Source organism: Drosophila mojavensis, unplaced genomic scaffold (assembly GCF_018153725.1).
Source record: "Drosophila mojavensis isolate 15081-1352.22 unplaced genomic scaffold, ASM1815372v1 contig_80, whole genome shotgun sequence".
Classification (NCBI taxonomy): domain Eukaryota; kingdom Metazoa; phylum Arthropoda; class Insecta; order Diptera; family Drosophilidae; genus Drosophila; species Drosophila mojavensis.
The window spans coordinates 9846325-9869707 of NW_025318906.1; the positions used below are offsets into that span (position 1 = coordinate 9846325).

At 38.9% G+C, this 23383-nt stretch overlaps 2 protein-coding genes across 3 annotated transcripts in view; one reads left to right on the top strand and one right to left on the bottom strand.

Annotated features, from left to right (window-relative positions):
* Window positions 1-1309: 1309 nt before the first annotated feature.
* Window positions 1310-23383, top strand: part of LOC6579312 (GTP-binding protein RAD) — a 37659-nt gene continuing 15585 nt past the window's right edge. The window contains exons 1-2 of one of the 2 annotated variants that reach the window (XM_002005172.4): window positions 1310-1687; window positions 15289-15681. In XM_002005172.4, the coding sequence (XP_002005208.2) occupies window positions 15475-15681 (207 nt within the window). In that variant the 5' untranslated portion in view covers window positions 1310-1687; window positions 15289-15474. The remainder of the gene's footprint in view (window positions 1688-15288; window positions 15682-23383) is intronic. The other variant, XM_015163586.3, reaches the window with a different exon arrangement.
* LOC6579311 lies at window positions 16971-18290 on the bottom strand. The gene has a single exon (XM_002005171.4). The coding sequence runs from the start codon at window positions 18122-18124 to the stop codon at window positions 17105-17107; it is 1020 nt and encodes a 339-aa protein (XP_002005207.1). The 5' UTR covers window positions 18125-18290; the 3' UTR covers window positions 16971-17104.

A 23383-nucleotide genomic window follows, 5' to 3' on the forward strand; every position in this document is an offset into this window, starting at 1 on the left:
CACACACATACACACACATACACACACATCCATGCACGCACACGCACGCACACACACAAACATGTCAGGCCTATCAAAGCGAATGAAACGATATGAGCAACGGTTAATCCCAGCGCCAGAGCAGCGAAACTGGCAGCTGCAGAGCCGCAGGCAGCAGCTAATAAAATGTAAAAGGAATGCGAACACAAATATATAAATAAATACATAATAAATGATTGTCAGCATTTGCTGTATTTCGTTTCGTTTTTATTTTTTGACTCATAAACAGGCCAACAAAAAGGAAATAGAAACAAAGCTGCACATAAAACGGTAAAAATGCTCGCAGCGACCGCAAAAAGACAAATGTAGCAGCAGCTGCACGACAGACAAAGGCAGCAACAACTACAACAACAACAACAGAGATGACGATAACAGCATAAACAGTAACAGTAGCAGCAGCAGCAGCAGTCACAGTGGCCACAGCTGCAGTAGCAATATAAAAAACAGCGACGTCAGCAGCTATATAAACTCTATGAATTGCAACTACAATAACAGAAAAAGCAACAGTAAAAGCAGCAACAACGTCAGCGTCAGCGCTAAAAAAAAAGCTATACACCAACAGCAGTGCATGTGACTGCAAAAGCAGCAGCAGCAATAAAAGTTTAGCTAGCAGCGGCAGCGTCAACGTCAACGCTAGCGCCAGCGCCAGCGCAACAAAGCTTTGACAATAGACGCTGTTAGCTGCAGCGCTGCTAACGCCAAAGCCAGCGTCAACGCCAGCTCGAGCAAAGCAATAACCCAACAGCAACAGCAACAACAACATGCGCAAGTAAGCGCCGAGCAGTGCCATCGGCAGCGGCAGCGGCAGCAAAGTAAACAGACAGAGAAAAACAACAATGGCAAAGCGCAAAGACAAACATAGCGCATAAAACAAAACAAAACAAAAAAAAAGCTTTAGCTTTTAACGATGACGTGCTGAAGCGGCAAATGCATAGAAAGCTATTTTTTTTTTTCAGTAGTATTGGTGTCGTCATCAAACCAAACGGTTCGAGGCGAACATGTTGCAAAGCACAGAGCAGAGCAGAGCAGAGCAGGCCAATGGGCAGCAGCGAATCGCAAGGCTCAAACATACGACGGCGCTTGAACGAAACGGATGCGAACGCGCAAAACGGAACGCAAATCGGAAACTAACGGCATATCAAAGAAACACACAGATTTGCGCGCCAAACGGCACGAAGAATTCAAAAATATTCGGAGAAAAATTACCTTAAATAAAAAAAATAAAAAAAAATCACAGTTAATATAAAGTAAAGTGAGTGTATACATATGTATATGTGTGCGTGGCAATAAATTTACAAATTTTGCTTTAAATTTTACTTTCGTTTTTCATTTCGCTCAATTTTTTCGCGAAATTATTCGAGTGTAAGAAATTTGCTAAAAATAAATCAAAGAAAATAGAATACAACAAGTGCATAAATTTATATGTATTTATACGTGTGTCTCACTGTGTGTGAGTGTATGTGTGTGTTTGTGTTAATACAAATTATCGACCAAATATATAGAACGGTTGAGCAGCGCCGGCTAAATTAACTTCCCACTTTTTTGTTGTTGTTCTTGTTGTTGTTATCAGTTGGCCTGGATATTGACCGAGAAGTTCATTAACTAGCAGCAGGCGGCCACATGCCACGCCCACAGCTGCTCTAAACAGGTAGATGAGATATTTGAAATAAATAAAACAATAATTTATTATTTCTCTATTCTGCTTTTGTTTTTTATTATTTTTATTATTATATATTGTGTTTTTTCTCTTCTTCTGTGATTTGTTTGGCTTTCGGCGGCGCCACGCTTTTCCTGCCTAGTTTTTCTGGCTCTTAAGCATTGCGACGCTTAAATTCATTCGCTCATTTGGCATATAATCAAGCAAGTCCCTAAATATATTACACACTCGTAAAAAAAGGGAGCGAACCCGAAAAAGTAGGAGCAGAAAAAAAAAACAAACAAATTCGAGCGTTAAATGAAGGAAAACCAGAATAAAAAAAATCGCTCATACGCAACGTTGACCGCGCACCCTTAGGGAGAAATTTGGGAAGCAGTTGGAGCTGGGCCTGGGACGGGGGCTACGACTGGGACTGTGGGTGGTTGCATTAAATATGCCGAACCATTTGGCTGCCAGAGTTTATGGCAGGCCGCCGTGTGCTTCTTTTTTTTTTCTTTGTTTTTTTTTTTCTTAAAGTCGACTTTCGACTCTGAGCGTTAAATAAATACATTTCGCAATGATTATGTCGGCTGTAAAGCATTTTGGCAATCCTTGGGGGTGCCGTAAAGCACTTGCCGCCGATTGCAATCAATTTTAATTCAGCACAACAACAGCCTCCTGCTGAGGCTAGTCAAGCATTCCAGAGTGTCGGGGCGAAAGTGAATTTTGAACTTTTCTTTTGGCTCTAAGCCGTTTCAAGTGGATTCATTCAGATTCCGGCTAAAGGGAGATTTCAATTTGCCAAGGTTTTTGCTTGGGCACACTTTGAATTTGACATTTCAATTGCAATTGATTTCATTTATGCTAATAATATGTTGCATATGCCTAACATAATGTTATTTAACAGTGCGCGTCACTGAATGTTAAGCTGCAGCAATTAAACTAAGTTTATTTTTTATTTATTTATATTCGTTAAGTTGAGCACCGTTAAATTAAGTTATGTTAAATGATAAAATTTATATATATTTAGAATTAAATTTTAACATAATGTTATTAACAGTAAAACCAACAACTTGTAAATATATATCATATATATAAAATTCTCGTATTCTATTAATTTAATACTATACTATAACATAATGTTAATAGTTAACCACATTCGCCATCAACATAATTCAGCGCTGTTAAATAACATTCGTCGGCTGCTCAATGTCACGCAAATCAATGTAAACTACGCTCTAATCGCAATGTGAACATTAATTGATTTATCTACATTGTTTATGGAAAACAATTCAATTAGCTAATTTAATGATGCCGACAGTGGCAACCACATCTAGAATCTCTCCATTCAAATGGCTTGCACTATAAAAAGACAAACGAGAGAAGAAGAAGAAAAACACTTGCATAGCTAATGAAACGAATGGCAAACAAATCCCTCGGGCACGGAAACAAAATACACTCGGGCATAATCAAAGTCTGTCTGGCTCGCCTGTTTCATCTGCCTTTCTGTCTGTCTGTCTGTGTGTCGCTTGGGTTTCCGCACGTTGACACCACAATTACAAAATCCAATCACAACAACAACAACAACAACTGGCAACAACATGTGGCATGAACTGCTGCTGCATTTGGGGCACATTCGCTGGGGCAGTTGGTTTGCGGCCAACGTTTTGTCAATTAGACTAAAAATGCGAATTGGCACGCGACAGCGCAGCCACAGCTACGTCCACGCCCACGTAGCCTGTATCAGCCCATACCCCTAGGGGGCAAGGGGCATGGTGATTGCATAGCTTTTATGTCTGATATCAAATTTGGCCAGGCTAATTCCATTTGCTTGCCCACTGAGCCTCTGTAAATTGCCTCCCTTTTACTATCTCCTCCCTCTCTCTCGCTGCGTGTGTCTCACTCTCTGCTGCTCTCTCACTCCCACTCTATCTGTCTCCCTCTGTTTCTGTGTGTGTTTCGCCCAAACTCCATTTTGCATTTTGGCCTTTGGGAATCCCGAAAATTGTAAATTCAATTAAAAGCAGCCGCAAAACAGCAGCAGCAGCGGTAGCAGCAGCAACAACAGACGTTGCACGTTGAACAGGTACAACACACTCAAGCTCGTTGCATGCAACAGCAACAGCAGCACTAACAGAGGAGGCACCTGTAGTTGTTATTGAGGGGCCACTAAAAGCAGCAGCTGCAACTAGCTCATAGAGCGAGTGAGAGAGAGATAGAGAGATGAAGAGAGGTAGAGCTTGCTTGGGACTTTTGGTTAGCTCTGAAGAGCTGCAAAACTACAAAGCTGAAGAGCTGAAGGGCTGAAGCGCTGCCTCTGCTGTTAGCTATTTCGCGGCATTGTATTTTGGCCAAAATGCAGCTAGAGCCAACCAAAGTGCTCTCGGCCATGTTTTGGCATAGCTAAACGGGTGTATGGACTAACTAAAATCGATTTGCCTTTGCCCTAAAAAATCTACAATTCTTTGTAGAAAGACTTTCATTAGTTTAATTGTTTATCATAAAAATGTATCAAAGTTGTCTCACATATAATAATATGATAAATCTAAAAGTATATCCAATACTTGATTGATTGAATCATATTTGAATATAATCAAACTGAAATTTTGTAACCTCCTCAATATTGTAATTTTCTATTTTAGTCCTAGTTTTTGCTTAACAGTCTTTTGATATCAGCTCATACTAAATTACTGAGTTCCCTGTTTATATTTTTCATTGCACAGTTTTTAAGGCACTGCTACAATCTATTACAGTTTGGTAGTAACTAGCATATAGAGTATTTTGTAGTTGTTTTGACTTTACATCTAGTCTCTCTCTCCCTCTCTCGCTACCTCTCTCTCTCCCCCTTGTTGTTGTCTATTGTAGTTGACACTGCCTGCCAAAGACCTGCACAAATTCATCCCCTCCATCCACCTGGTTTGTCCTCTCTCTCTCTCTCTCTCTTCGTCTCCTGTGCTCTGCTTCAACTTCTGTTCCCTTGCTCCTGCTTCCATTTCTGAATTCCTCAACTTTAGTGTATTTTATGCGCCCAGCGACTGGGCGTGGCCACAGCTTCCGTGTGTGACAAGTTCCGTTGCCTCACTTTGAACTATGTTTGCCTTGAGTAAGTGAGTGTGTGCGTGTGCCATGTGTTGTGTTGTGATATGTGTGTGTGTGTGTGTGTGTGTGTGCGTGAGTATGTGTCTGATGTGCTTCAAGTTGTACGCTCGACGTAGCTAGATACGTGACTGTGGCTAAGACTTACAGCGAATTTCCGCATTCTCGAAAATAAACGAGACAAAAAAAAACTAGCCAAATGTTTAGATAAGCGCAGGCAGCAAGGATGCGGCAGGACACTTGCCAGAACACTTTATTCGCAACTGTGTAGAAGACCATAGCAAACATGCAAAATTGCACACACAGACACATGCATATATATACGTACGCACACACATAGATTAGCAATTGCTGCAGTTGCTCAAGCAAGAAAGGACAAAAATAATATAAGTATATATATATTATATATTATACTATATAAATGAATTATGTAGATATATAACATATCTATACGCAGCTCAAGTTACTGGCAAGTTGCCATATATATTATATATATACATACATACATATATATAATATATATTTAAACTACAATTTTCGCAGGCGCCCAAAGGACGCATTCGATTTGTTGCCAATTCGTGCAGCAAACTGCATTAAATAATTGGAACTAGAACTGAAACTGGTTCCAGTTCCCGTGAGGCTAACACATTGGACAATAACTAATCTATTTAATCGATAAACCACTTCAACTTTAGCCAAATGACTGCCATGTGCTGCTCAGGGACTCCACTCGGTAGACATATGGGAAGTCCTTTTGAAGTAGAAAAGAAGAAGAAAGGAAAAACACAATCGAAAAGCAGACGGAGGCCATTTTTAGGTATAATCAAAAAATATAGATAAAAGAAGTTGAATGGAAAACTCGACTTGAGGCGAAAAATAGAAAACAATAGAAGAATGAAATTTGTGGTTAGCGAAAGGAAAAAGCTAACCATGCAAAAATATCCTGTAGCTCGAGCTCAATTTTAATACAATGTGCAAATACTTGTACACAGCGAGTAGAAGTAGCTCCTGCTCCGATAATCATAGCTACAGGCGCTGGAAGCTTTGTGGATAGTTGTAAAAACTTTTCCAAGATTCGTTTTTTTCTTTTCTCTTTTAGTCAACATTTTGCATAGCTTTAGTTGTTTGAGTAACAGGAAAAGGGCTCTGTTTTTTATTATTTATTATTTTTTATAGAGAATATAGCTGTTAGGCTATGCCACTTTTATCGGGAACAATTACATAGAACGCCGAAGTCTCGTATTTATACAATATAATAGATGGATATGTGATAGAAGATGGTATAGTTTATATAAAAATAAAATGATCAATTTAGTTATATATACTCACATATAATCAGAAAGTGATTTGAAGCTTCTATAAAAATTAGATGAGCTCAATTAAATATAAAGCAAATTGGAAAAAATAAAAATATAATAATAATAATTGAAGTTGCCAAGGAGCGAGCACAAAGCAAACAAATACAAGAGAAGTATGTACACACAGGCACACATACACACAGGGGGAATGGAGTGTGTGAGTGTCTGTGTGTGCCAAGTGTGCGGCACAAAGCCAAGGCATATGCTTACATATATATCTCTCTATATATAAATATATGAGGAAGTAGGATAAACACACTCGTAAAATCAGCCTGTCAGGCACACATACACACACACACATACACACCCTCGCACACACACGCAATTAGGAGCAATAAACTGGCTTTGCAGCAAATGATCCAAAAAGCAGCAAAGAAGAAACCAAAGAATTTTCCAATTTATTTTGCGCTCAAGTTAATTATGACATACGTACATTAACACAGATTTTACAAAGGATAAGCGAAGGAGCACCATATAGAGGGGGTGGGGCAAAGCTCAAGGGGGAGGGCTGTGCAGAGCTGTCAAAAAAACTAAATGAAGTGAGTTTTTGTGTAAACAGCTGTGCCAAAGTGAAAATAAAAGAAGAGACAGAGAAGGGGAGAGAGAGATAGAGAGAGAAAGAGAGAGAGAGAGAGAGAGTGAATGGGGAGATATTGTTGAAAGCGCCTTCAAGTAGGCTACACAAAATATGCAGAATATACATAGTGAAAAAGGGAGAGAGTGAGGGAGAGAGAGTGTGAGAGAGCATGTAGGTGTGTGAGAGAGTGAGCTGGCAATATAGCTACATGTGTCATAATAAACATAAAAGACGTTAACTTTAAGCTAAGCAGACGCCAATTTGTGCCAGCAGTCGACGTTGTTGTTGTTTTTTTGTTGTTGCTGTTGCCTTGTCAATTTGTGCAACGTTTTGGAAAATCTTTGACAAAAATAACATTTAGCCCCATTAATTTGCCTTTGCTCCTCTGGCCACATCGATTTATTGAACTGTATAAAGCTGAATGTCTATAAAACGAAATTTATGTTAGATCAAATTTAAAAGGAAATATGTTGCTGAAATATGTATATGATTTACAGCATTTTAAATTTAATTTCAGTAGAGCCAAAAGCAGGCTATAATAATATTTTGTCTGTGATTTGAGGTAACTACTTCTTGTCTTACCTCTGCATTTTCGTCTATGCATTTTCCTTAATCATTTTCTCGCATTTCTCGTTCTTAGATTTCAGTTTGTTCTGTTGCATATAAAGTTTATATTATAAACAGCAAAGTTTTACCACTAAAACAGAATTTGATTTGTGGCTCGGTTTATGATTTTAGCTGAATTTCTAGCTGCACATAAAACATTTTTGGTTGCCTTCGTTTTCATGAAATTTTCAAAATTTTCTATTAGCTATGAATTTGTGAATTTATAATTACTTAGCTTAGTTATTAGGCACTACAACAAGCATTCAATTTGACTCGAAGAAAATTTCTGTATATAGGGAAAATATGAAATTTGGAAATTAAGTGAAATATAAGCTGAAGTAGTTGACTTTTATTATTCTTTTCTATTCCTAAAGAACTTAAATTGATATATGATGTGATGGACATTTATATATTACTTGCATATTATGCGCATGTAGAGCTATACATAAATATACATATATCACTTATAAGTATAAAGTCTTGAACTGTGCAAAATGTCATAGAAATTTCTATAAAGCACTCGAAGAACGTAAATCAAGAGATTGTCACACTAAATGTCTGGTATTTCCCTGTTATCAATAGACGAGTTGTTTGGCACTCTGCGCCCCGCTAATATGACTCATTGTCTGCCCACGCACAACAATTAAGCGACATTAAAAATTTCCCAAAAAAAAAAAAAAAGGAAAAGGAAAAATCTACGCATTTCCAGCATTTGATGTCATGCTCTTTCTGTCTTTTTGACCGCTAAAGCTGTGAGAAATCCGAATTTGAGGACTTAAGTGTGCTGTGATTATGTCAGAGAAGCGATCAAAGTATAGTCGAAATATATAGCAGATATATAGCAGACATATATCCGTAAGAAAATATATGTACATATACATATATACATTTTTATATGCACGCGTGCCAATGGCTTCAGCTTTCGATGTTTTTCTTTCAACATTTTTCTAAATATATAAATACTTGTCAAAATTAAATGCATGGAAATTTATTTGGGCCGCAACAAAATGTGTTGTTTTTATGGACAAATGAAACGAAAGAAGAAGAAGAAGAAGAAATTGGCTAACTAACAACAATTTGATGACAAAAACCAAAAAACCAGGCAGACTAATTTGTGGCGTACGCGGCGTATGAGCAATAAAAATTTGTTTTTCTCCCGCCGCAGCAGCTTCGAACAAACCGCGAAGCGCCTCAAATGATAATGTCAATGTTAATGCGAATAAACATGTTGTTCACGCACAGAAATATTATAGAAAAGCAGCAGAAGAAGAACTAGGTGGAGAAGAAGCAGAGACTGAGCAGGACAACAAACAGCGCCGGGCGGGACTGAGCAGAGCTGTGAGTGATGGTGGGCCTGAGGGGTGTCTGGCTTTCCGGCATAGGCATCCGCACAGCGTTCTGACCTTTGTCACACAATGGCACATGTTGCCAGCTCTCTATATACATACACATACATATATATATGTATATGTGAAATCCCTGCCTGTTGACTGTGCCTCCTCCTGTTGCCTGTTGCCTGTGCCTCCCGCCTCCTGCTGGCTGTGCCTATGGCTGTGTCTTAGTTGTACCCCATTGAAATTAATTTTATCGCCTCGCATGCAACAGGTGTGTAAGTGCGTGTGTGTGTGAGTGCGTGTGTGAAAGGGACATGGCCATGAAAACAAACGACAAGCGACAAACGCCCTTCAACAACAAGCAACAGGCAACAGTTGAGGCATAAGAACAACAGTGAACACAACATGAACCAACTTGTTACCCAAGGCACACGCAACAGTTGAGTCCCAGATACACATTTATACATACACACTTATACATTTACATATACACATACATACACATATAAGTAGCTAACATGATTAGGCTTGGCATATTTGGAAAATAACATGAACTTTAAGTTGTTTTGATATTTGCGCTCGCCAGCTTTGCTGAAACTCTCAGCAACAATACACATACATATATAGAGTTTACCATTTAATACATGATATAGAATTTAAAAGTATTTTTAGATTTTTGCCAGTAAATAAAGACCTAAAGCTGTTTGCTTTCTGATTCAATGTTTATTGACCAGGCAAAGAGCTATAAAGGAAACGGTTTTGGGCATCTTGTTAGATGTTATATTTATGTATAACATAAATATATATTTGTATATGTCTTGAAAAGGTTTTTTGCTGTAGTCAATTCTGTTGCTTGGAGTTGAGTTGGAGTTGCTTAAGAGATTGCATCTTATCTTATTTATAATAATTTATTTATTTGTAATTTCTTCGAGCTCTAATTTTCATAATTTTATTTTGTTAGCTCCGTTCAAGTTTAGTCCCAATTGATTTAATAGCTAATTCGTAATGATGAAGCATAAGGCAAAGCAAAGCAAATGTTTTCATTATATATATAAAATCGATGACTCAATGATTAAATGTTCTGAAGATATTAACTGCATATTAACTTATGAATACTAAAAAAATATGAGAGAATTTACTAAAAATAATGAAATTCCCAGCAATAATTTACTAGACTTCCTGTTGAGGGGCTGCGGGCTTGATTTATAGTAAGTTGAACAAGGATTTTAATTTTAATTAATAGTTAATTGGGCTTTCAACTCAAAAAAAAAAAAAAAAAAAAAAAAGAAAACAGAATATTAAAGGAAAGTATGGGGATTTTATTTAAACATGCTAATGCCTATAATAAATCCAGAGATTTGATAATATAAGAGAGATTCACATATATTTTATATATATTTATTTATATATAATTTATTTATTTATTTATTTTATATATTTTATATATATATGTAGATGCTTGCAGTTCTACTCCTTCAGTCTAGACCAGACTTTTTTCTCACATTCTTACATACTCGCTTTAAGTTTAATCAAATCCCCTAGGGCTGCCTATGCTCGAAGGACTACAGCTAGAGCTCTTAGCTGCCAAGTGTGGCATAGATTTCGAGGCTTGCAACTTTTTGGCCCAGTTGGCTGGCCCACACACACTCGAGCGGCAAACGTTGACAGGTGTCACAAGGCTCGGCTCAGCAGGGGCTCAGCTCGTACGCTGATTGACTGTGGCACACGTCATAGTTGGCATGGCCAGACCATGCGATATCATGCGGCACTTATCGCCTTTTGTCAGCTTTATCTCAGTGATAAAAAAATAATAACCCCCCACGCACTACTCGAGTGCGAGTATGCCACTGTGTGTGTGTGTGTGTGAGTGTGTGTGCTGCTGATAACTTCGAGTAGCTGGGAATCGGGCACAGCTGTCAGCGCTTGAATGTGCATCGAAATGTGTGGGCTGTGCTGGCAGCAGCTGCTGCTTCAATGAACTCCCGCATCAATCCTCCCGCCTGCCGCCTGCCGCCTCCTGCTGCTCTAAAAGGTGAGCTGATTAACCAATATGTGGGGCCAAATATTTGAGTTGGCATCAAATTTATGTTAATAGACCGCTACAATGTTTGTTTTTGTTTTTTTCTTTTGTTTCGTTATATTTTTTCTGGTTGATAAAAAATGTTTCCGAAAACGCACCATGTGGCATTCCCCCAAAAAAATACCGCAAAATTTTCTCCACAAGCCCAAAATCTACTATAAAAGCATAATGCACACACACACGCACGCACACTCGCATTTCTCACACACACACGCTCACTCACTCATACATGGTTTTCGTCTTGTCTTCTTGTTTTGCGTGCCTCTGGCCAATCAAGGCTATTCAGCGGACATTGTCGGGCAATTAGAGGCGTAACAGCTGCCCAGTTTAACTAGTTGTCTTCTTGGTCCTTTTTTGCTCCTGCTCGGAGTGCAAACAAGCCAAGCCCAAACCGAAGCCCAAGCCCCAAGCCCTGAAACCCATCTGCAACACAGTTTTATGCACGAGCGACTGGCTTTGGCCTCAGCTTTAGCCTCAGCTTCACCTTCAGTCTCTGGCTCTGCCTCTGCCGCTGCCTCTGCCCCTGCCCCTGCCTCTGCCTCTGTCTTTACATCTGAGCATCTATTGTATCCCTTTTTGCTGCTTTAAATGCATCGTTGGGTTTTCCCGTAGCAAATCAAGCGTAAAGTCACATTGACAATGCTTGTCAGGAGAACGAGGTGAGCCGAGAGAGAGAGAGAGAGAGAGAGAGAGAGAGAGTGGGAGAAACCCTTTTCAACTGCTTACCAAGTTTAAAGGGTTCGCTTTGTATTATATTAAGCATACGCCGCGTACGCTAAGCATAAACTTTTGCTGCATTATTTACCCACTTGCCTTTTGTGTGCGTGTGTGTGTGCGTGAGTGGGTGTTTTGCTTTGCATTGGCTTCTCAGCGTCACTTGACAAGTGCCACCAGCTGACAGCTGGCAGTCAGCGCAAATAAACGTGCGCTTTTTTTTTTTTTTTTTTAATTATTTACGTTTTAATCATTTCCCTAACAAAAAGTTAATTACTATAAAATTTTACAAGCAAGCAGCCAAGGAAAGAGTCAAGGAAAGCACCCAAGAACGAAATGAAACAAGCAAGCAGTGAGGTCCTTGACTTTGTCACACTAAGAAGTTAAGCTCAAGGTTGTAGGGAGTGTCTAAAAAGTTGACATTGTGGGTGCAGAGGGCTTCGGATGCCTTATTTATACTAGTAGAGATTGTTTATTATAATATATGAGAGACAATTTCAATAGATCTAGGCATCTCTCTCTTCTTGACTTAGTTAATCGTTGTCTATATGCTTGTTTAGTATAAGTCGATTATTATTTTCACAAAAATAATACATTCTCAGTCTCTTTACAGCACAATCGATAAATATCGAATAGGCGTGTATTGTTAAATAAATGAATAAATAAATAAAGCTTTTGGTCTTTATCTTGGGCATATTCAGTGCATTACATAATATAGTACCTGAAACCAGAGTAGATTTATTATCAGATCTCTGTCTAATGTGGCAGAATAAAACAGAATGAAAGAGAGAAATATAGAGAGTGTTTTTAGTCCCCCCTTAGAGGATTTCAATATCTAAAAAAAAATGTAGAAAAATTATAGAAAGCGATTTGAAGAGGAGAAATTGATATCAGATATTGCTATTGTTTTTTCTTCTTTCTTTGTTTTTTAATTTTAATTTCTTTATTTTTATTTTGTAGGGTTTGAGTGTAACAACAAACCCCCTTCAAAAATCTATAACAATTATATTTTATTTATTAATTTTTTATTAAAATACTCTTACTGCATAATTTTTGGTTTCATTTCAATGAGAGACATTAAAATCTATCAAGTTAAATATTCTGTCTAAGCACTATAAGTACTTTCACGCTCTTGCAAATTGCATAAATTGCATAAAATAACGTTTCTCTGCTTTATCTAAGCTACTGAAATATGATGAATAAAAGTAATTACTTATAAATGGCTTTGACTTGAACTATGCTGAGTTTTAAGAAGCTGAACTGAGAACTATAATGTAAGCTAGATGTCTAGATGCATCCTTACTGCCATTCTCTCCATCTCCCTCTCTCTCTGACTCGTTCTGCCTCCCTCTGTCTCTTTCAATAGAGCAGGCACTTTTGCAGCTGACAGCTCGTTAAACTGTTTGCCAGCGACTGCTTCAGTTGGCAGCTGCAAATCCTGGGGGCCAAAACGACTTTGAAGCGTAATTCGATTATGCAGTGACCAGGTTGTCTCGATTCCTTGAAGCCAAGACAGGACTATAAACAAATTGCCAGCAGCTTATGCTACCGCCGCATAGCAAAGCAAGCGTGCCAGCCCAGAGCGATTACAAATATGTTTTGATTGCTGATGCCCAAGACTCTGGGCAAGCATCTACAGTCATCTTCGATATGTTTCTATTCAAATCTCCCTCTGGGGTCTAAGCCAATAATAAATTCAATTTGTATCTTAGTTTTGGTGCATGCGTCGTGCTCCCGCGGGGCAATTGGCTTAAAGCTGGCCAAGAAATGGATTTCATTTCATTTAGTTGCTGGGCCTCTCAAATGGCAATTAGTGTCAATTAAGCGAGGCTGGACTTGGCTCTGCTCAGTGCTGAGGACTTTGCAGCATTCGCCGTCTCTGCTGCCTTGCAACAGGCGACGCCTCCTCCACTAGTTGCGACACTTCGCCGTCTGCCACTTGCGGCCCTGCAGTTAGATAAACGCAACCTCGATAACAGGGCAATCTCTCGGCAATGTATATTGTGATTTTTTTATTTGTTTATTTACATCATTAATTGTGAAATGTTTAAGGAAACGAGCAGCAAGCGAAACGTGAAACGAGAAAGTTCCGTTTCGTAAGATGCAAGAGAAATAGCAGCAAAGCCAAAAGAAAGCAAAACATATCCAAAGAACGATTTATTTATAGCATAAAAAAAACTACGTGATTAAACAACAGACACACTTAAGCACTCGCCGCGTACCATACGAGAACTCACACACACACTCACACATACACACGCAGCAGTTGTGTGCCTTTGTCTCTCAAGAGTTTCGACTACAACGCGGAAATTCGATTAGCAAATCGATAGAGTTGGCAATACTAAGAAAAGGGAGAAGCGAACGTAGGAAGGTGGGGTGCTTTTTCATGAGGGGTGAAAAAAGCACTTATTGGAGAATGGTATTAAAAATAGAGCATGGGCATTGAATACTACTTGTCCAGCGCCAATCCGAGCAGAATCACATACATATATCTTAGCGATATGTATACACGTCTCAGGATGTTTGTAGCTTTTGAGTTTTGGTTTCTTGTGGATGGCTGAATTGTACGAACGGTTTTTGTTTATGATGCTAAATGCTTTGAGCTCTTATTGATTCAAAGTGATATAAGTAATGATACTGAATAATGGTACTGAATTAAAAATAGGTTTTTTTTTATAATAGTTATACTTTTATCCAGTTACCGAATATACCATTATCATTAATATTTACGTCTTCTAGGCGGAATTATAAAATTAGTTTTTAAGACCCGATATAATATCTCAATATCATGTAAAAAATTTAACTTTTTTTATTATGTAGAATTTGACTAAAAATTCTCGATATGTTTCATAAAAAATTAAAATAAAAAATACAAAATACATTTTTTTTTTAGTGCAAATAGCATTAATAATTTGGAATTTATTTATTATTTTGTTTACAAAAACACAGACCCTGTAAAAATTCTTAAGCAATAAGAATAAAATATTTATATTCCGTCATGCTCCACAAAAATGACATTAAATGATATATAAATATTTGTGATATATATTTATATTTCTATCCAAGTATTTTTGATCAGTACAGAAACCGTAAAAGAATTCTAGAACAATGAAAATGTTTATTTTAAGCAATTAAATTTCACAGCTAAATATTCAATTAAATTACTAATTGATTCAATTAATTTTGCAAAGAAAGAAAAGAATACAATTAAGTTGGTCCAATCATTATTATTTAAATAGTTCATTTGCAATATATAATCAAATTATATTTATTATATTATTTTGATAGCCCTTCAGGTTGAACAAACATTCGATTACAATTGCAAAGAATAATAGTTGTTCAATTAATTTTCACATAAGTTGTTAATTAAATAAACCATTTTGGTTGGGAAAACATGTTTCACGCCCCTACCCCCGCTCAGCGGTCACTTGAGTGCGTCAATTTTTACGCCGGATTGTGACCCAGTTTATGTGAAATGTTTTAAAAATATACTGCGAATGGTTCCGAGAGCGGGTAAGCCGGCGAGGGGCGAGGGGCGGCACAACTGAAACTATGTTTAATGGCGTACAAAAATGAGAAAATTAAAGAAAAGTGAAGTGAAATGAAATGAAAAATCACAGAGCAAATTATGCTGCATGCGTCTGCCTTACACATTTCACTCAGCCAACGGCAAATTTTCGCTTTCATTTGCGTGTTTTATTATTATTTTTCTGTATTTGTTGTTGACAACATGGCCAAGCAAGTCTAAATTTAAATTTATCAAAATAGCTGTTCTTTTTGAATAGTTTCACAGTTTTTGTGTTGTTTTCTGACATTCTTTGCTTGCTCCTCTTTTTGTTTATTTGCAGTTCATGCGAATTATGCACTCGCAGCAAGCGACAGCCGCAACCGCAACAAGAGCACCCAAATAGCTTTTAGCAGTTGTTAAACAGAAACGAAACGAAAACACCACAACAAGTAGTAACCACCACTGCACCACAGCCAAGCCAAGCCACACACAAGTCGAGTCAAGTTGCGTCGAGTCGAGTCGCAACATGGTGGACGACATTTCGCCCATGCATCATCGCATGCAGAAGAAGACGCGCAGCGCCTCGATCTGTGCCACCGGCGCCAGCATCGAGACGGTCATCCAGAACATGCCCTCGGGCAGTGCCACGCCCGAGGGCGGAACGCCCGGCTACAGGCGCCGCCGGCCCGCCACACGCTCCCAGAGCGCGCGCATCACATCGGGCGCCAGATCGGTAAGTATTATATATACAAATATATATATACATATATATATAGCAAATGTGAAACATCTGGCTGATTGATCATCTAGAGCTTAGTTAGCTTTTGCTTTGATTTGTTTAAATATTTATTTGCCTCAAAGCAAGCACTTATTTATCTCGTAGTCCTTAGAGATGTGAGCGTAACTCGTGTCACGAGCGAACACCTTGCACACATTAATTAAATATATATAATATTGAGCAACGAATTGGTAACTAGAGCTTGCATGGCAATGGTTGGATTGGCCTAGTATTTGGATTGAAATAAAGTCGAGAGAATATTTAAAGTAATGCAAACACGAATTCAAGTTATGGACTCGAGCTAATACATATAATACATTACTATATAATACTAGATAATTTATATGTCAAAAATGAAACTTCTGGCTGATTGATCGACTCTAGTTAGGGTGTGCTTCAAGTCACGAATTGAAAAAAATTATATGTACTTTAGGGGTAATTGTAACTGTGCATTGCATGGCAAAAGAAAGTTGGAATAAAGCCCTAATTAAGTTAGTTCAATATAAATATTGAAAGTAAAAGCAAAACAAAAAGTTTTGAGCTGTTTACTCTTACAACTATCAACAAGTTTGGAAGTGCCAAGGCAAGTCGAGAGTAATGCTGTAAATTTAAATGAAAACATCGATGTCGAAAATCAAGTATAGATAATGGATTGGATTCGACTGGAGAGTAATAATAATGTGAAGAACTTAGCAATACACAATTTTATAGGTGAACGATTTTCTATCAATGAAGATAAGTCAAGACCTCATTAAAAGTCTTGATAATGGCTTTGATTGAATTATTTATCAAATAGAAAATTATACTAGAATAAACTTTAATACTAAGACATAAAGTGCTAATAAACCGGAGAATGTATTCAACTCAGTAGAACCAATAAAGCTGCCAAGTTAATTTATAAATATGTTAACCAAAAACTTACCTTGCTAGTTTTCAACTATAAATGCCACTAATAAAAATATACATCTATAAAATTGGCCAACAAACAGAATCTTGGCTAAGTGATGCAGTCATTACGCTTTGGCTTGGCCAAAACATGGCGCATGCACTTTGAAAAGAGTTTTCAAGCACATCAAATAAAACTAATAACAGCATAATGCGTTTCCCTGGCAAGTACTTAAAAGGCTATTCGCACCGCTGGCCAACAAGCAGATGAAGAAGAAGAAGAAGAAGCAAACTTTATACGAGCACAAAATTGTGTTTCCTTTGACGCCTGCCAGGGTTTATGAACAAATGATGATAGATTGCGCTGGCAATGCGAACACTTTATAGAAATTTATCACGCGATCAACAAATGGTGCAGGAAACTGAAGTGAAATTTGATAAGCTCGAGCTGCCACGCCCCTACCCCAATATAACTTGAATCGCTGCAGCTGTTTTATCCAACAATATTCGTACTTCTGGCCACAGAGGCTGACGTCGACACATAATTGGCCGGCATTAGCGACGGACTGAGTGCGTATATCATGCGCTGGACGAGAGTTCGATCCTGTCCCCGCACCGACTGGTACTCACGCAGCTGGGCCAGCCGTGAGCTGAGGTGATTCAGTTCGAATGCCTCGATTTTCGGTGAATCGATGCCCTTTACTTCTTCCTTTTTCTTCATCTTCTCCACGCGACGCTGGCAGCGGCTGAGCTGGGCGCGACGTTTGGCGTCCAGCAGGTCACTGCTCTTCGTTGTGCTCTTTATCAGTTCCGGGCACAATGGATTTGGACGCAGGCACTGGCAATAGCTCAGATTGTGCATGAGATAGTCACCGAATTCCTCGCGCGGCTGCAGAATATTCTGATAGTTCTCCAGCGAGTCCATATCGCCCGGATCCAGGTGACGCGAATAGCAATCCAATTTCAAATAGTGGCTATAGAAATAGTTGAACAGCTCCTCGGCCAGTTCCATAAAGAACTTGATCGGCTTGTGGAAGGCATCGCCCAGTATAAAAGGCGTCGGTTCGCTTTGGTCCAGCTTATTGTATTCGCGTCGCAGCGACAGCAGATTGACGCGTATCGTGGAGAGGCCGCGGCTCATGGTCATGTTCGAGCCCAAGATGATCTGATAGTGCAGCTGGTATTTGCCAATCAACACCTCCTCGGCATCGGTGTTGCGCGGCTGCGGCTCACGGCAGATGGCATCCGACTGAAAGCGCAAGTCCTGCGATATCGGAAACAGCTTGGCGGCGGCCAAACGCTGCAGGCTGAGCTCACGCAGCCATTCCTTATAGTAGCCCCTGTAGGCCTCGTCCAGCGCCAGCAGCTCGTTCACCACCTTGAACTCGACGCCATCGTGTTCGCGGTGCACCACCTGCATGATGGCCGTACTGGCCACCTTCCATCGCAGAGCTTGCGAACTGTTTTGAATCGGACACTTTTTCCCATAACGGTCTTCGAGGGTTCCATGCATTATTATATTGTTTGATAGTAGTCAGATCTTTGAGTGTGCTCTGTGCCGATGCGTACCCTCCCGCTCCCTCTCTCTCTCTCTGTCACTCTCTCTCTGCTTCTGTGTTAAATATTTTAGAGTTTGTATTGTAGAGCACAGGTCTTATTCGTTTAAAGGCCCACAGCCTACTGTGGGAAGCTTTTATAATATAGAGTAGTCTGCCTTAATTTATGCACATACGTTCAGGTGATCCGAGCATGCCCATTAATTCTATATCGTTATCTTCTCTTTTTGTGTGTCGGCTGAGCTTCATGTCTGCAGCACCGCCTCTCTGCCAGTTCGTTCCACACTCGGTTGAAGCGACTCTCTCCCATTTATATGCCATTATATCCCATTTATATGCCATTGGTTCGTCTATGTGAAGTTCGGCTTTCGGCATTCGCTCTGAGACAAATATGTTGGCTCTCATATTCTGTTCTCATGCTTCGTTTGCCCTTTCAGTTTTCCTTTGTCTTCTTGCCTCTTCTGCTTAGAATATTTTTTGTGTGATCTGCTGTTCCATTCTCTGCTCTTTCTAAATTGCTCTGAAATTCTTTTCTGGCACTTCGTTTGTTTAGGTCTTTCATATTGGGACCTTTTTCATTTACAGCTTCTGTTCTCTGCTCCTCCTAATTTACCACTTACATATTCTTGTGAAGGCTAAACGACTAATTCGTGGATTCTCTGTAATAGTTAATAGCCCCTTCTATATATATAAAAGTGTCCTCAGTTTTTTCTTTCACTATAAACCCAGATTTGCATTCCCTACAACATTGCTTTTACGATCAGAGATTACGTTTTTCTACTTTCCTACGCTGACATTCAGTATTGCCCTGATTTTCTCTCCATACGATCAGATAACTCTCCTCTTGTCGCCTCCTTCTTTACATCTATAGTCCACACACACACACACAGATTTGCTCTCATATCATTTCACAATGTTTATCGATTTGACGGCAAATGCTCGCAGCCAAGCAGTTGATGGCATTGATTGTGAAATTGGAATAGAGCCCAAGGGGGAATACGGCCGGCAGGCAAACGAAGAACAGGACAACAGTTTGACAGCCCAGGCAAGCTGGATGGCAGGCAGGCAGTCAGGCAGTCAGGCAGGCAGCGAGGCACGCTGGCATCAGGCATTGAGTTTCACATCATAACAAACCCGATACGTTGGCTAAATCGAAACGAAGGACAGCAGCGCTGACAATCTACTAAAGCGCTCCACGTGCCATTTAAGATCTTTGCTTGTCCCCAAACGGGACACTTTTGTGCCGTTTAAGCAGCGAGTGGCCCCACCATTATCAGCTACATCTGCATTTTGATTGAGGGTGCGAGTGTGTGTGTGTGTGTATGTGTATGTGTGTGCATATGAGTGTGAATTGAATTATGTGCTGGAGCAAAATTCAATTTTTGCACAAAGGCAACATCACGTGTCACATATGTAACTACTACACACACACACACACACACATATACGTCTGTCACACGTTGCGTATGCGTAATGCCAGAGAACGAGCATGCGAGCAAGTGAAGTCTGCACTGTCCTTGCCCTACGTCCTGCTGCGTCCTGGCCTCATTAGCACTCAGCCTCGCAGCGATGTGCACTGCGCGCGCTTAAAGCTGCAAATGCCAAACATTAAATTTATGAGTCTGTGGCAAAAACTCGCACAAAACTCTGCAACATTTCTTTTTTGTGCAAACACACACTCAGATAGAGAGATAGATAGAGAGAGAGAGAGAGAGAGAGGGAGATAAAGACGCACGCACGCACACACACAAGCACACATGCATACATGCATGCCATTGTTACATGTGTGCACTGCGTGTGCTCTTCGCCTGTAAGCGGAATGTAATGGGACACTGTTTAGTGCTCTCTACTCTCTGGAAATGCTCGAAGAAAGCGGGTATATACGACTATGAGTGTGAGTTGAGGAGTGTAATATATGGAAGCCGATTTGGAGCTAACTTATAGCTGTATTAAAAAGTAAAGTAAAGCATATAGATAAAGTAGATATATACATTTATATATATATTTTTTTTTTGTTTATTAAAAATATTATTCGTTCAGAGTGAAGTATAAGCACGTGATAGATGGCTGCCTTTTTTGCTATTTAATTGATTTTAATCTACTTGACAGCAGTTCATTCAATTTAGTATAGTTTCTGGAGAAGATATATAGTCACTACTATATTATACTCATTTTGATTTGATATATTGTATTGTATCTTATCTCAATTTTATCACATTTGATTTGTAGATTGCGTAAGCAGCACGTCAGCAACAGATAGCTGAAGTGATTTGACAAGATGGCGAAGATGATGAAAACATATTGAAAGTTGGCAAAAAGCTATTAAAATTTCTTTGCAGATGTAAGCAATAGGTTGTATATAAAAACGTTAGGTAAAGATCATGATTAATGTTAAAAAACTGAATTCAAACTCAGTTGAGCTGCTGAGCCATCTATGCTGTACTTTGGCCTCTCTGTATATTTATCTATGTCTCAGTAATAATATCTAATAATCTTTGATAGATCTGTCTAATGGCTGTCTAATGCCTGTCTACGTGTCAGTGTATCGATCTTTATGTATATTTATGTATATTTTCTATCTATCTGATGTCTGCCTAATGTCTATCCATATGTTGCTATATCGATCAGTATGCACGTCTATATTTATCGCATTTGTCTGTCTGCCACTCGTCAAATATTTCATAATGATGTTAATGAAAATGATTTAAAACTAGGGTATTCCCCTAGTCAACTCGGGCATTCCCCGACAACTCAACATCCCCCCACTTTTTGTAGTTTACCGCATTTTTGTTGTTTCTGTTGCTCGCACAAAACTTCTCACGAATCCATAATAGCTTCACAATAAACGCACGCAGACAGCAAAGTTTAATGAGAACGTTGAATAAGCAGACAGGCAGATAAAGGAGACAAAGACAGCGCCAAGCTGAGGCAGAGCGTAATGACAAGTTGGAATACGCATCATCCACTGCGATTGGCATTTAAGGATAAGCAGGACTACAATTTCACTAGACCAATTGCAACAACAACTACAACAACAACAATAACAATGTAACAATGAAAAGAACAAACAAATAACAGCAGCAACACAAACAAACAAAAAACTCATTTCAACTGTAACGGATATAACAAAAACTAAATCCTTTTACATGCAATGCATTTGCATACGAACATTCCCCCCTAGGGAAAAGTTCGTGTGGGAAATGGGAAAATATATCTGTGCGTTAGATACTGTTGTAATAGAGTAAACTGAATTTGTTATACGAAGAGATTTGTTTTAAAAAGGATTACTTGATGTGCAGCGCACAAGATGGCAGGCAAAAATGCAAATGTATTATCGATAATTCTAAAATCGATGTCCCGTTAATGTATATTTTACATTTTAAAGCTTTAGCAATTACAAAAATGCGCCAAAATAGATAAGTGGCTTAGCGGTTTGGTTTATATTTACATTTAACCATTTACATGAAAGCGGAAATATGGTGTTTTTTTTTTTTTTTTTTTTTTTTTTGTACATACATAAGTATGTATAAGTGATATGCCAACTGGCGTAAAATATATGAAAAGTAAACAAAAATAATAATTTAAATATATTCCAAGTAAAGCAAATACAATGATGTTTTTTTTTTTTCGGGCTTTTATGTTGAAATTACTAAAGTATTATAAAATATTATATATAATAGCAGCTTAAATTTAATTAAGTGAACAATTATTACTCCTATTGGTTCAGGGTTTATTAGGCGTGTTTTTAGTGACTGTGAAAATGCTAAATTAATTTTTAAAAATAAAAATATAAATAATAAAAATTCATTTTATAAATTTCTAAACAACATAACTTCTTTTTATTTAAATTGTAATTTATTATTATTATTTATTTTCTATTATTTTTATTATTTTCTAAATTTGTTTGTTTTGCTTATTTTATTATACTTTTTTTTTATTCATATTTATTTATTTTTAGAGTATTTTCGATTCCTTATGAATACAATTCTTGATAAAAAATACTAAATATATAAATACTAAATAAAAGAGAGCATTTATGAAGCATTAACGCACATGTCAATTATAATTTATAAAGACAAAGAAAAGCACTTGACACACGACAAATTTATATGTGCACAAAGCTGCACAAATGAAATAAATTAACAGCCAGAAGCTCTAGGCCCCAAGCACTAATTGGGTATTAAGCAGATACAAATTGGTAGAGCAGGCAAAAAGGACATGTCCCGCCGCATCGAGCTGATGAGCCGCAGCCACTGAGTTGGCCCGGATCAAACGCACCCAAAGGCAGCCAAAGGCCGGATATAATTAATTTTGGCCTTAGCAGCAGTTCAGCTAAGTGAAGACACGCTGCATCCGGCAGTGACACCAATGAATAAAGCAAACTAAATATATACACATACATACATATAGAGCTGTGCCCGTGCAATATTATGTGATTAATTCGGAACAGAAAGAAAAAATAGAAAAAACTGGCAAAATATGGCACAAGAGCCGCAATTACGGGTCACGCGATAAATTGTTAGAGTTGGGCTGGGTCATAAAAAGGCGCCTGGCATTGGCCACTAAATAAACACGAGAGAACTTGGCTAATGGCCGCCAGCAAGCCAACCAGTCAGCCAGTCAGCCAGCTCTCAGCATGGCCCAAATCCGCAGACACTTGACGGCTGATGCCAGCACGTAAGCAACGCATCCGGCTGGCGCAGCGTGTGTAAGCCACAAAGTGAGCTCAGCTAAGAGTCTCGTCCAACTATTAGCAGGGGCGCAAGGCGGAAGAGGCGTGGCACGAGCTAACAAAGTTCCGAGCGAACAACATTCACACTCACATGTTGGCTAAAGTTTTTGAACGCTGCTAAATGAAGCCTGCGTCTGGCTGCGTCAGGTGGGGCTGGTGGTTAGTGGTGCTTAGCGAGCTGCATAGACAGGTGGCTAAATGAGTTTTCGTTGCCGTTGCCGTTGCTGCTGCCGTTGCCGTTGCTGCTGCCGTTGCCGCTGTCAACACGCTGCAGTTGCTACAAACTGGGATTAAGTTAGCCACAGGACGTGCATTTGAAACAAACGCAATGTTGATTGCCATTTCGAAAGAAAAAATAAGAAAGAAAAGGAAAATGCACCAACAAGCCACGGAATGAATGAGTGGTGCAACACCCTTGACACTTGGCCAGCCACCCAACCACCCAACCACTCAACCGCTAGCCAAGCATTGCGCTTGGCGTTAA